The 14969-nt window shown below is 40.6% G+C and overlaps 1 protein-coding gene across 7 annotated transcripts in view; it reads left to right on the top strand.

Annotated features, from left to right (window-relative positions):
• STAG1 (stromal antigen 1) overlaps window positions 1-14969 on the top strand; it is a 154170-nt gene that overhangs the window by 117416 nt on the left and 21785 nt on the right. For all 7 annotated transcript variants that reach the window (XM_015637464.3, XM_033516801.1, XM_033516800.1 and 4 more), the window contains 9 exons: window positions 927-1041; window positions 3280-3397; window positions 4334-4437; window positions 6140-6232; window positions 6355-6444; window positions 6626-6829; window positions 8221-8291; window positions 9947-10034; window positions 11428-11508. In XM_015637464.3, the coding sequence (XP_015492950.1) occupies window positions 927-1041; window positions 3280-3397; window positions 4334-4437; window positions 6140-6232; window positions 6355-6444; window positions 6626-6829; window positions 8221-8291; window positions 9947-10034; window positions 11428-11508 (964 nt within the window). The remainder of the gene's footprint in view (window positions 1-926; window positions 1042-3279; window positions 3398-4333; window positions 4438-6139; window positions 6233-6354; window positions 6445-6625; window positions 6830-8220; window positions 8292-9946; window positions 10035-11427; window positions 11509-14969) is intronic.

Here is a 14969-nt window from a genome sequence, read left to right as displayed (position 1 = left end):
ATAATCATCAGACATGCTCTCTGTGCTTAGCAAAGGAAAGCGAACAGTACAGAGGGTATAAAAGATGACCAAATACAGAAGATCACTGGCTCAGCCCTGAGGTGCAGGTTGTAAGTTTTCATCACCTGCAGAGGTGCTCATTGCTTATCTCTTAAGATAAGCAGAGGGATGAGGTAATGTTTTTAACTAAAATACAACATTTGTGTGGAACTTACCCTTCTCTTGAGTGAGTTACAGCAGTGAAATCAGAATTCTGTGTTTCATGTGTTAATCTGCTTTGTGATTTCACTGTAAAAGTCAGGAACAGCTTTCAAACTTCTCAAAGTAAAACAGTCATTGTTGTAAGAGTTATACAGGCACACCTGAGGTCTCTTGGAAAATTTGAGCATTGAGAGGATGTTGGGATGGGCCATGCATCAGAGAACTCAGTGCAGAGTGTGTCACTTACCTGTAAAACCCCAAAAAATGAGTAGGAGCTGGTTTTATCTTTGATGCTGCTCCTGCTACCTGAGGTTGGCTATGTGATGGATGTCAGGTTTGCTTGTACCATGTCCCAGCCAGAGTGATACAACCTTAGCTCTTAGCACACTGGTGCAGTAGTTGTTGCCTCCACTGTAAGACTGGATAAGTTATAAATTCAAAAATGTACAAGTGATGCAAATACTTAAAATTCTGCAAAGCCTTCAATATTAGTAGGTTTTGGAGAACTTTTTCCTGTGTGAAATTCTTCCAGCTTTGTGAACTCAAAGACTGAAGATAAATTGATCTCTTCAGACAGGCAGAGGTTGTGCCCTCTTTCCCTTGAAAGAAATATTTAGATACTTGCACTGTTTTATGAACAAATTTACTAAGAGTGAATGCTCTTCATATTCTTGCAGAAATGAGAATTGTTGTGATAGCCATGAGCTCCTTCTGCTTATTTTCAGGCTGTTCAGCAGACATGATCCCCAAGCTGAAGAGGCTCTAGCAAAGAGGAGGGGCCGAAATAGCCCAAATGGAAACCTTATTAGAATGTTGGTTCTTTTCTTTCTTGAAAGTGAGGTAAAAAAGTAATTTTTAATGTTTAAATGTTTAATAAAACCTGGAACTTAAATAGTGATTTATCAACATACAGTAATAAATTGTCTCTATTTTCATTTTTTTAATATTTTCAGAAATACTGTAAGCCCTTTTCCCTGCCTCTCCATTCTCATGTCCATTAAGGAAATTGATCTGAATATCTTCATGGTTTATTTAACTTGTGCATGTCCCCACTGTACTCACACTGCATTGCTGGTGCTTTGGTGGCTGCCAGGGTGCATTGCTGCACACAAATGTAAATGGTTCTTTGCTTACAAAACCATGCAAGGAGAACACCTCTGGACTTATTCTTTGTGGAGTAAAATAGTTTGAATCAAGATGGAACAAAAATTGCATAGTATCTCCAGTTCTGATTAGAATCATAGAGCTCAGAGTGGGAAGGACCTGAGGTTCCTTAGCTCAGAGCAGAGTCAGCTGTGAGATGAGATGAGATGAGATGAGATGAGATGAGATGAGATGAGATGAGATGAGATGAGATGAGATGAGATGAGATGAGATGAGATGAGATGAGATCTTTCAGGGCTTTATGCAGATGCATCTTGGAAACATTGGAGGATGAGGAAAACAAGCATAGATGTGGTGACATGAAGTGTTTAATGAACACATCCAGGATGGGATTGTCCCCATGATTTATAGAGACATTTATATGGGAAATTGTATGGTACGTGTAGCAACAGTAATACAGATTGGGAATGGCAGTGGAGGGAGGAAAATTTAAGATACTGTCAGGTACAGAATGTTCTTAAGATAGAGGGGGAAGGTTCAAAATTATACATTTGATTTGATAAGTAGACTGAAAGAAAGGAATGACAGAAATGTTTCTCTAGAGGAAGTATATTAGTATATAAACTATAATAGAGGCAGTATATTTTGGGTAAAAAGCAAAAGGAAAGATATTACAATTGGTTATTTTAATTGTTAGGAAGCCTTGAACAAAAGACTTGACTGTGAGAATGAAAAGAAACACTCAGAGTTGCTGAGAAGGAAGGACAAAATTTTGGTAGTGTTCTTGTTTTTTGGAAACACCTCATAAACCTACAAATTAATCTGGATGAAATGTCACTACCTATGTGAGCCTTCCATCTGCCACCTGAATGAATTTTTAGTTCAAGCTTCTTTAAAACTTAAATTGTACAGTTCATTGTGTTTTACAGTGTAGACACCTTAGATCTGAGTGTGTGTGACTGGAGTTACTGAGCGCTGACTTTGTCTGTTCTTCTGAAGAGAAAAGAAACTGCTCCACTCCCAAAGCCAAGACCAGCAAAGGGCCTCCCATGCTGCTCCCTGAGGGTCACTTCTCTCTCAGGGCCAGGTTTTGCTATGGTTGTTTTTGAGAGACTTGTTAGGAAGCAAGTAGAATATCCTGACTCAAATTTTAGTAGAGAGTAAGAGAATTGGGACTTTGCATGTGGGTGGGACAAGTTAACGCTGCAGCCTGGGGGTGCATTCATGTGATTGAACCGTGCCCAGCAGCAGTTACTCTGTGACATTTTGTTCAAAGCTGTCAGAAACAGAGGAGGGGAATGTACTGACACCTCCTTCTCTGTACTTGGAGATGTTTCCTAGCTAAGGAATCGGTCCCTGGCAACCACAAACTGCATGTTGTGCTTGTTACTTGTTGGTAGTAGTTAAAGATAAGTTTAGAAAACAGCGGAAGCCTATGGATTATTTTTCTCACTTTACAACAGTTGTGTTAATTCACATAAAAACATTTTTTGCAGTTGAAGTTAGTGTTAGATCTATATGCCCTGAAATCACCAAGGTTTTTACTCCTTTTTTCTGAGCACATAGCAGCATGTATGAAAACCAATTTCTTGTTCAAAACAAATACAACTCTCATGCCTCACCATCTCTCCCTTTTTTAATGCAGTGAGAAAGTGAGGGATGGTAAGTTTGCAGCTTCTAGGTCAAAACTCTGGGAAAGATTTTTTTCACAAACAAGGAGCTTCATGCAAAGAAGCTCAGTTTGGTTTTATTTCATCTCTGTTAAAACATAACCCCACTGCGCTGATGTCATTCACTTGGGATTCAGAAATTCAGTCGTTCAAAAAACCTTCCTGAATTAGTTTCAAACTGAATGTTCTTTCCAACTAACATAAGACACATGTCCAGGCACTCTCTGTGGCCATATGATTGTGAAAGTCGAAGAACTGGTGCTTATACCAAGAGCTGTACTGATGATTGCTTTGGATTTTCTAGTTGCATGAACATGCAGCCTATTTGGTGGACAGCTTGTGGGAGAGCTCTCAAGAACTGCTGAAAGACTGGGAATGTATGACAGAATTGCTCTTGGAGGAGCCAGTCCAAGGAGAAGAAGGTATTGGCTGAATCCTGTGCTTCCTTGATATTGCACAGTATTGTTAATTATTCCTTAAGTACCTCTGCTACCCATAGCAAAATATCTTTTTATGTTGTGGTTTGTTTGGAAAGCATATTTGAAGATTTGGGTTAATCTGTTTTTAATGTACTTTCATTCAAAAGCAGCAGTTTGTAGTGTATTTTTCTTTATATTTGTACTCTGGATGTTTTTTTTTGTCAAAAAGTTTGCTGTACTCTGATTCCCTGATATTAAAGGATAATACTTGATTTTGCTTGAATGTTTAAATAACTATTTCAATAATATATTTACAATTGTGAATATACAATTCACAAAATAGCCAGGGAGGCTGGGGGCCAAGCATCCCTAAGGTTAATGAGTGTCACTCAAGATCCTTTATAATTCCTCAGGATTCTCCTGCTTCAGGAACCTTCACAAGGCTTAGGTGTTTGAAAAATTAATGTTCCTGGCAAGGTGTGCTCATCATGTCCATGCTTCAAAAGCTGACCTTTTGGTATGCAGCTGCTACCAAAAGGGTAATATCCTTAGGAAATTAGGCCCTTTGCTTCCTTGTTTTTCCTTATTCTAGTGGGGTTTGATCCTCCAAATGTTAGCAGAAGCACTTGCCAAAGAGCAGAGGATTTATGAGGAAGTGATAGTGAATTGTCTGTCACTGTTTGTCTTCTATGACTTTGTCTTATTTTCTAGATCTTCCGTATGTTCCCTTTCATTGATCCTTTTGTCCAGCCTACATTTCTCTGGGCTTCTTTCACTTCTGCTGTGTCCATTTTGAGATGATGCAAATGGCAAATGAAAGAGGAGGCAGGAAAGCCTCGATAAATGTGACAGAGTTCCCTTGTGTGCAGTGTTGTGTGCTGCTGTGTGTTCCCCTGCTGTCCCAGACGTGTCCCCAGTGATGCTCTGTTCTCCCTGCAGCAATGTCGGACCGGCAGGAGAGCGCTCTGATCGAGCTCATGGTGTGCACCATCAGACAGGCTGCTGAGGCACATCCCCCCGTGGGCAGGGGCACTGGCAAGAGGGTGAGTGGGGCTGCAGCTGCCTGGCTGTCACCAGAGCATAGGAGATACTTGTAACACCACATTTGGACATTCCTGCAGCAGAGTTTTTCACTGGTGGTTGCTGTTTCATCTGAACACTTCTAAGAAAAATATTAGAAATTCTGTTTCTGGACATGTTTGGTTTTCTCTTTGTTTGATTTGGGGGTTTGCATTGCCAAGTTAAGCAATATAAATTTACAGCTTAAAAGTATTTTTTGTTATATTTTCGGGTGTTTTTTTTATCATACCCCTGCCTTATATTTACCCACATCATCAGCCCCTAATGTTAAAGCTAGATTAGAGTGGAAAGTGTAGGAGCAGAGCAGACTACCTCTGACTGTCTTTGGTAAAAACAAATGTGCTGCAAATATTCACATAAAATTTGCAGAAAAGCCACCAGGATCTTCATCATGAGGGTGTTTAAGCACTGGAACTGGTACTGGGAGCTGGTGCCCTTCCCATGCTTGGTGGTTTTTGAGAACTGACTGGACAAAGCCCCGATCCTCCAGGGTGACCCCAGGGTGGGCTCTGTTTTGAGCAGGAGGGGTGGGACTGGGACCAGTCTGAATGTGTCTCTGGTTTTAGGGACCCATCCTCTTAGGCCTCTTCCACTGAGTGCCCTAAAAATTTCAGAGCTTTACATTCTGGCCAAATTGCCTTTTCAGGTTATTTTATAATGACAGTTTGAGCACCAGTGGAAGGGCATTCCTAAGGCTGGGCATGCAGTTTTGGGCATCCAGGCACATGCCTTTTGTCCAGCTGCTGCTTCTCCCTTGCAGGGCCATGTTGGGGTGACACTTAGCTTTTGCTTCTTTTCAGTTAGACCATGAGCTGTGGGATGGTAATTGTCACTGGAGATTTGTCCTGTCTCATGATCCCACCAACTTCTTCTCTGAGTTGAAAGGGAAACACATTGCTAATTAAGCACGGACCTTGTGAAATAGTTTCTCCTCTGACTTTACCTTGTAACTCTTACAGTGCAGTCTGGGTGATTGGCTGTAGGTGAATCAATAATTAACTTGAGTAGTTTATTATCATTATTTGTTTTCAAACGTATTCTTTTCTTTCCTGAAGCCAGGAAGCCAGCTCTGAGCTTTTATGAAGCATGCTGGTTTGATTATTGTCTCTCTGGTCACTCTTTCCTTGGGGGGTTTGTTCTGACAGCATTAGTGCTCCAGTACCTCACTGTGAACTTGGATGCACATTCTCACTGAGAATTCCATTCCAGTTTAGAGAGGAGGCCATCAATCTGCTAATGAAAATCATTGTTACAGTGTGGTTTGGTTTTGGTTTTCTTAATTATACTTCAGTTTGCCCTAAGGTTTTACATTAACACTTGGTTAAATGTGTGAAAGCCAGAGTTCAGTACAGTTGGAAGCAATTGCAGAACTTCCACTGACTTGGGTTATATTTGAATTTCAGTCCTAAAAAGATGTTGATGTGTAGAGACAATATCACGCTGGGTGATACAGTGTTTTCCTTTTCAATAACAGCTTCTTAGGACACACAGTCCTCCCACTTAATCACTCTTCAGCCCAAATGTGTTTTGAGTTTTTTATTCCCTCCTCTTTTGATTTATTAAATATACACGTGCATGTTTTTGTCTGTAATCAATGTTTGGAAAAGTTAATGTATGCTATATGCCGAAAATGTATTTACTGTAGTTATGTGTGATCACTTCCAGGTCTTAACAGCAAAAGAAAGAAAAACTCAGATAGATGACAGAAATAAATTGACTGAGCATTTCATTATTGCACTTCCCATGCTGCTATCAAAGGTACAGTTTTCAACAAAATAAGTCTTTCACTGGGATTTACAACTGTCTTTAAACTTTTTCACTCTGTAGTGCAGGAGTTTATTTTTACTTCCCTGTTTTGTTTTGTTGCCATGATGTTCCAGTATTCCGCTGATGCCGAGAAGGTTGCAAACCTCTTGCAAATCCCTCAGTACTTTGACCTGGAAATCTACAGTACAGGCAGAATGGAAAAGGTATGGTGCTTTGGGCAGGAAGTGTGGTTGCTCTCAGGTGTGACCACTGTTCAGCCCCACAGTGCTGTGCCTTTATTTGGCATGTGAGCAATGCAGCCTTGGTTGGGTGTTCTGGCAGTGGCTTTGCTCAGTGTCATTGTCCTATTGAGGGGAAAGCTGAAGTTCTTTTCTATCTTTGCAGCATCTGGATGCCTTACTGAAGCAGATTAAGTTTGTTGTGGAAAAGCATGTGGAATCAGATGTTCTGGAAGCCTGCAGCAAAACCTACAGCATCCTCTGCAGTGAGGAATACACCATCCAGAACAGAGTTGACATAGCTCACAGCCAACTTATTGATGAATTTGTGGATCGATTTAACCATTCTGTTGAGGATCTACTGCAGGAGGTTTGTTTTCTTAAAATTATTGAAGTTAACTGCCTAAAATATGCTAGGATAGGCCACAGAAAAACATTCATAGCAAGCCATGAAATTATCCATCTGAAGACGAACTGCAGCAGCAGCTATTTCATAACTATTTGGAGGTACTTCTCCCTATGGAAAGTCCCTTACAGTAGCCATTAAGCCTTCAAATCATTGATGAAGACTAAGATTATGGGACAGTCCTGCTTCTGAAAATTTAGTTGAGTGTCAAAACAGTCCACATAAGGAATTAATGGATGGATGGGTGAAAGATAATAGAAAATGCAGAGGAAGTTGTATTTACATTAATATTTGTAGTGATTCCAGTAGTCCCAAATGTATATGTAGGCAGCAAAATCAAGATTGGATTATGTTTTGAATGGAGGAGAGGATTTAAGAAAATATGTGTAATGGCTTATTAAAAGAGCCCTGGAAAGAGTAAAGATCCAGGTCTGAAACCTGGAATTACCTGGGATTTAGTTGTAAGAATTTGCTCTTCAAAATGCGAAAGACAGAATACATTAAATAAGAATAGAAACTGTACTAATTTTTTTCTTCCTTTGAAGCAATTTAACTTTGTATAGCACTACTTAATTTGTTGTAATTTTCATGCTTTTTAAACAAAACATGAGAGCTGCATAAAACTTTTTCTTTCCTTGTAGTCATGCACTGTGCTGTGGCAGATACATTTAATTTTGATGTACATTTAGAGAAAGTTAAGCTAAGTCCCTGATTTAGAATGGCATATTAAAAAACGTCTTTTTCCTTTTCCTACTTTTTACATAATGTGTTACATGCGGGCACACTGTAAATATGCCTTGTCACATTGCAGAGTAAATTAAAATATTTGTATAGCTGCAGAAATGTGCATGAGTGAAAAGGCAGCACATGCAGGAAACCTTCCACAACACAGAGGAGATGTGGCACTGTAGTAGTTCGGCAGTTTTTCTTATTTTAGAAAATTGCTGGGAAAATTAGGGTTGGAAATACCTTGTTTTTACTTGATTTTCTAAGAGAATTTGCTGTTTAGTTTAAAAAAATACTAAAATTATGTTGTAGCATGTTCATCAGCTAGTGATTAAAGCTGGTGGTTCAGTCCTTTTTTGTAAAATAAGCTAGAACTCTGATTTTGGTCTTGGGAATGATTTCTACTCATAGAGGATATGGATATGGGTTTGGATATTAACACAGTGATAATGCTGAATGTTATTAGATGATCTTACTTTTTAGTGCTGTGCAGTGGTTACTTAAATGTTATGGAATCTACATAAAAGTCACTGGAAAAGTTGGAGACAGTCTTGATATTGAATTGATATTTTGATATTGATATTGAAAGAAGCTGCTCCTGCCTGTGCAGTAATGTAATGCCTTTGCAGGGAGAAGAAGCTGATGATGATGACATATACAATGTGCTCTCCACACTGAAGAGGTTGACATCCTTTCACAAGTAGGTGGTGTCTTCCCTCACAGATTTGTGATGCTAATTTTATCCTTTCAGTGAGTATCAGCAGTGTCAGGTGTGGGGAAAGGAGAAAATCACATGGCCTGAAATCTGTCGTGGAGATGGAGGAATGACTGGTGGTTTGTCAGTAGAACTGTTTGGGTTGATCTGTCCTTGCTCAGTTTGTGCCATAACCTTTGCAGATGGGATTTGCAAGTGGCACCCCCTCCCTTGCAGCCAATGCCCTTACACCCATAAGTAAGTTACTAGAGGTCCTGCTCTCCTGCATGGCACAGTCAGAGCACAAGGCACACTTCTCTGCCATTTGTGCTTTTGGGGCTCAGCTTGAGCCTGCAGGAATCTGTTTCTCAGTGCCTTTGAGCTACTTCTCTTTAGCTCAAAAGAGATAAAAAGGTACCAGAATATAGCTAACTGTAGTGCAGGAGCTGTGCTTTAACAAAGTTTCAGTTGAAAAGCTGTGTGTATAGTTACATAGTGAATTTTTCAGCTCTGGAAGCTGAAGGGCCCTTCCTGAGCTGAGCTGTAAGGCCAGGATGAGGGCGGGGAGCTGAGTGCCCCCAGCTGTGGGGGCATGGCCCCTGTGCCGGCTGCCTGACGAGGAATTTCTGAACTGAAAAGACAGGAATGAGACAGTTTTTCCTTTTGTATTCTCTGTAGGATAATCTGTGCAGTTATCTGCCTTTGCACACCAAGGAGACTTTACTGCTTTAATTACAGTGCTGTAATTAAGGAGGTACCACTCTGCCTTGCTGGCAACCCTGTGATTTATTGAAGCAGCATCTTTGCTTAATATCACCAGTCAGAGGCAGCTCTCTGGCAGCCTCTAATTTATCTATGAAACATTTTATTTTAGTACCTCAAAGACCATCTAAATCCACAAAATATGTTTACAATTTTTACATTTTTAGTTCCAATATTTTGTTTTAAGTTTTCCTATACTTATATTCATGGATTTGAACTGGAAGTTAAGGTGCACCTTAGCTTTAATGGCACAGCCCTGGAGTGCACAGTGCACTCTCATTTGTTTTATGGGAAGCTCTTACCAGTGACATTTTCCACAGCTAACACCCTCCAACATGGGAGGTGTTTCATGGCATGGCTTCCAGCAGGACCTGGACATTCCCAGTCCTGAGTTCAGTCTCTGTCCCTTTTGGAACTAGAGAGTTATTCCTTCTGGCTGAGCAGGACAGTTAATGATTTAACCCAGGGCAGACACAGCCATGGGAGGAGTGAGCTTGGCTGAGTGATCCAGGTGCTGGGATGAATCAGATGCAAAAGGCTGCTGCATCCAGTTGAGACTCCCAATTCAGTCTCAGTATCCCTTCTTCCAGGTGAGTATTTCAGTCAGCAAGTTTATGATTATTCTGAGCTGGCTTGCTCTTTTATAGACATATTATAAACTCTTTCAAATTATCTCAGTTTATTTCCACTGCAGAAAAATGTGTATGGAGAAAGTTTATCTCCTCCCTACAAAAATCTCATGTAATAAAACGTTTTTTCTGGATTATCAGAAAACCTGGTTTGTGCTTTTAGCATGGAGTGAGCTGCTGTGCAGCTGCTTGGTCAGGTGTAGAAACCACCAAAGCTCTGGGCTGGGGGTTCCAGGAACACAATTAATCCTTTATTTCCTCTCGTTCCAGTGCTCATGATCTCACCAAATGGGATTTGTTCAGTAACTGCTACAGATTGCTGAGAACTGGAATTGAACACGGAGCTATGCCAGAACAGGTACCCATAACACCTGCACTGCATCACTTGGATGTCCAAGGTTCTGAAGGGTCTGGTTGTACAGAAAATCAAAAGTTGAATGCACTTCAGTGATGCAGGAAAAACAAGCTTGGAATGAAATTTATAGTGGAGTCAAGGGCTCTCTAAGAGGTGGAAAACCTTGGATTCTGTGATTTTTGAGCTCCTTCCCTCACCTTTTTCAGCTGTAAAGTTGGGAATAGCTAATGTTCCTGACTCTGAAAAGCAGTGCATCAATCCTGGTGCTTACACTGAAACCCAACATTGTATGCCTTGGCTGCAGTCAGAATTATCACAAATTATTATTGTGCATTGGAGGTAAGATGAAAGCTAATAAAAACCAGGAAATTAGGACATCCTAGTGGAGTTCTTTTAGTGAACATATCTTGGACTTTGTTCCCTCAGAGTTTTTGTTTCTCATGGATAAGCACAGGCACCATCTTGTATTCTCCCATGATTCCTGTTTAAACGGCAGAATTCCTACTTCAGCATTTAAACATATTTTAAGTTTTGATTTGATTTCAGTTAGAAATCAGTTGTTAATTTTAGCTCAGCTTCATTTAGAGAAAAATAAATTCTCATGAAATTCTAAATCAGAATTTTGTAGAAATTCCCTAAGAGGAAGCATTGTCACACAGTGTGTGAAAGTCCTTTCTGCAGTTGCTGCTTCATGCTGGAGTTGTGCTACCTGGAGGGACAGGGCTGGCAGATAAAACCTGTCCATGCAGCTGCCAGCCATCCTCAGTTTCTGGGTCTGACAGCGTGTGGCTCTCCAAATGCCTTCATAAGATCTTAGGGGAAAGGTCCTGAAGTCTGAACTCTGTTCAGTATTTCTTCCTGCAGGGATCCCAGAGAAGTTTGGCACTTGTAGCACCTAATTTGCATTTGAACTGTTCAAGAGATACCATGGATGGTATCAGGGATGATATGACCCTGGTCTTCTCCATGGGACAAGTTGTATTTTCTCCCTTTTTTTTAGCAATTGGACTACATGTTCATTTGACAGTGGAAGAGATTTCCAGGCTGTTTAATAGTGAAGCTAGGTTTAGAGGTATTTAAACAGATGCTTTTGACCTGAGAGATGTAGATGTCGGGTTCTACTTCTGTCACGCTGTCACATCCCCTCTTGCTGTACCCTAGTGCACAGTTTTCTGGTGTTTCCCAGCATTTACACGGTATTTTTTCTTTGCCTCTAGTAGGCTGATTTCTTATTGCACCAAACCAACCAAGGAATAACGTGATGCCCTTGAAAAGAAAAAGTTCAAAGAGCTGCTCCTGTCTTTTCACCACGAAATGCATGATTGATTTTCCATACACTGCCTGCTGTGCCTGCTGTTAGCAGCATGCTGAGATTCTGTGTGTTCTTGTGTTACAGATAGTTGTCCAGGCACTGCAGTGTTCCCACTACTCTATTCTCTGGCAGCTGGTGAAAATCACTGAGGGCTCCCCTTCCAAAGTAAGTGGCCATTTGATCATACAGATTTTACTGACAGAACCCAGCTTAGCTAGAAAAGTATTTCACCTGATTCCTCTGTAACTTTGAGATGAAAGCAGAAGATTACAAAGCAGAAGACAAGCTGAAATCAATTGCTTGGTATCTATTTAGATACAAGTCCGGTAAACTCTGATGGGGAAGGAAAAGGTCACTGGTACCTATAGAGGAGAGGTGAGAGCAGAGAGGTAGTAAGAGAGTTAGGAGGAGAATTAGTGGGGAAGGAAGATAAAAGATTAAAATGGAGAGAATTTATAATATGTCATAAAACTAATCTTAAGTCTTTGATTTTCTGTATCCCATAGATTTATGAGATTTTGTTCCCAGGCTCATGTTTCAAAGATGATTTTTTAGCTTTGCCTTGAACAACCAGACTGAGAGATCAGAGATGGAGGGATTGATTTGTAAGAAATGTTCATCTGCTGCCAGCTGGGTCATTTGTTTGACTTCATGCTGGCAGTAGTAGCTGCTCTGTTTCACCTAGTGAGGTCCCATTTAGGCAGTCAATACACAGGATAAAGTATATGAACGTTTTGGAGTTGTAAGTACAGGAATAAAAGATGGAAACAAGTACAAGTATCTTGGTAAGTTTTACATTTGTTCACGTGTGCTTTGCATCCATCAGGTGTACCTTTTATTGCAGGGAGTTTGCAGGTGGGATGGGGAATTCTGGTAAGGTTTCCTTCAAAGTGAATTCTCTGGCTACAGTTCAGAATTGCTCAGTATTTTTTGTATCTTGTACTGATTCTGTGGTGGAGTCATACCTGACAACCATAGGCATACACTGGGAACAGAGTTGTTTGGAATTAAGTTATTTTTTTTCTTGTGTTCAGGCATTTCTGTATGAGGAATACCTCATATTACAGCTGTTGGGTATGTTCTGCATCATGGCTCCCTACCTGATCCAGATGTTTTCGACTTGAGCCTCCATGTGTGTGGCAGGGAAAAGCTCAACTCTTGTTTAAGTCTAATTAGGATCAAGTCAGCTCGTTGATTTATTAACAGTACATAATTGACCTACAGCCAGTGCAGCACATCTCCGGGATAACTTTCAGCTCTACAGAATACAGGACCAGAATATTGGACACTTTTATAATGTTAATGAACACCTACAAATTCCAAACTTGATCTTAGCTAGTCACAGGTTACTGAAGATTACCAAGATACACAGAGCTCTTGTTTCTCCAGGCTATTACCAGGGGGTGCTCTGCAGGTTGCCCCTCACTGTTCAATATAATTTGTAAATAGAGCCAAAGGGAGTGTCTTTGATACATTTTTATCATCATAAAAATGTATCAAAGACATTTTAGCAGAAGGGTGACAATTAATGATTATTTGAATTTTTGAGGAAGTCCAAATTCTCTGTCCAATAACAAAGATTTTGTGAGTTAAATACAGCAGAGAGTTGGAGCAGAGTTATTTTGAAACACTTCTTCAAGCTAGCCTGTGGAGAGAAAGGTGTTCTGTGGAGTCATCTTGGTGTCTAAAATCTGAAAAGGAAAAATTGCTTACTGAAAGGTAGCATGAAAAAATGAAATGTGTAAGACTTGAAATATCCACAGTCTGATGTTTTAACCTTCAGTCCCCCTGTTCCATACTCAGTGGAGGCTGAGGCTGTGCGGGCTGTTTGTGCAGACTGGTGCTCTTTGGGGTAACCAGCACTGTACTGGGGGAAGAAAGCTTATCCTCCTTGGCTTGTGGGAGCAGCCTGTTGTAGCCTGGAGGAAAACTCCTCCTCAGGTGGAAAGGGGTTTGAGGGTGGTACCACAGGAAGCTGGTAATTTGTCCCCTGGAGTTCTCTCATCTGTCAGTCTGGGGGAGCAAGTACAGTCTTGAGGCAAGAGATTTGGGGATTAGAACATGCACTTGTTGCCAGCTGGATTTCTTCAGCCATGTCCCAGGTACCCAGGACATTGTACTTTGCACTGTATGTGTATGTACTGAGAAGGAAATATTTGCAGAAAAATACAGTCCTAAAACCTAGAATAGTAAAAATAAAGCATAACTAGAGCAAACATTGAGAGGCAAGACAGAGGTCAGCCAGTTGTGAGTAAGCAGCAGCCAGAGCTGCAGCCACATGCATGGCTATTGGAGTGTGATTAGTGGGCAGAGGACTTAGGAGAGGGGATTTAAGGGATTTAAAGTACAATGTGGTGACTTGGTGACTTTTCATATTTATATGGGCATGATGACAGAAGACACAAAAAGCTGAAGGGAAGAAAAAAGCCACAAGGTGCAAAAGGTTGGACCATTTTCCACAGTAGGGTTGGAAGCTGAGGGTTCTTTAACACTGTGAAGTTAATACTGCAAATAATAAGTACTTTAGAGGAAAAGCAGTGAGCACATACGGAGAAGAGGATGGGGTTTGGGAGGTGAGCACAGCAAAAGTACAGCATTTTAAAATTAGTTCAGTGGAGAAAGTCAAGCTTTAATTTAAAGCTATAAAGTACCTGAAGAATTGTAGACATGGGTCTTTTGCACACCCTGGTTTGGATTTGGGTGGTGGCACAGATTCCAGTCCTTGCTCTCAGCAGCTTATTCCAGTTCCCGCCATGGAGCAGTTAAATTGCAGAGTTGTGACCCCGTGGTTTTGTCTAACAGCCACAACAGGATGATAACGTGGTTTCACAGCAGCTTTGCTGCTGAAGGCAGATCAGGTACTCAGACCTCAAGAGCCTGGGCTGTGCACCCCAGAATGCTCAAAGACTTTGAAATCTAATTCATTTTTTTCTTCCCATTTCTCTGTTGAAAAAAAATCCCCACTCTTCAGTAGTCTGGGGATTTCTCCATGTTCAGAAGAGTTCCAGGTGGCTCCATTGCACTGTTCAGTTGGGCTTTCTCCTGCTGTCTGTAACTTTTCAGTATGAATCTCTGTCATGCTATTCTGTCAGGAGAGAGGGTAATAAATTCCATGTACCTGCCTGTTAGTCACTTTGACAGAAAAAAAAATGGGAGACACACTCATTCCCTTTTTAACCTGTAGGTTTTTCCATAGATTTTAGTTTCTCTCTTGAATTCATGAACATCTAAATGGATGGTAATTGTGATTGAAAGTAGAAAGCATGAAAGTGATTGTAATCCCAGTGCTTAAATCAGGTGATTATGTAACAGTGAACTGATATAAGCCTGGCATAATCAGTTAGATTCTAGGTAGAATCTTGGAGTGGGAGAGACAACACAGTTGGTACAAGGCTGAAGGGCCAACAGCTAAGACTGGAAGAAACACATTAATTTATTGTTGATAAGATTGCATTTTTGACTGAGAAGAAAACTAATTGAAACACCAGTGTCTGTAAGACATTAATACTACATTGCATTTCAGGTGCATGTTTGAATTTAATGTAGCTCATATTCAGTAGCTCAAAATTGATCCATATATTAAAGAAAAATTGTAGGTGAGCAATCCTTGCACAGTGGAATAGTTT

Source organism: Parus major, chromosome 9 (genome assembly GCF_001522545.3).
Source record: "Parus major isolate Abel chromosome 9, Parus_major1.1, whole genome shotgun sequence".
NCBI lineage: Eukaryota > Metazoa > Chordata > Aves > Passeriformes > Paridae > Parus > Parus major.
Note: the sequence above shows the minus strand (reverse complement) of the source record. Positions and strands in the feature narration are given on the sequence as shown.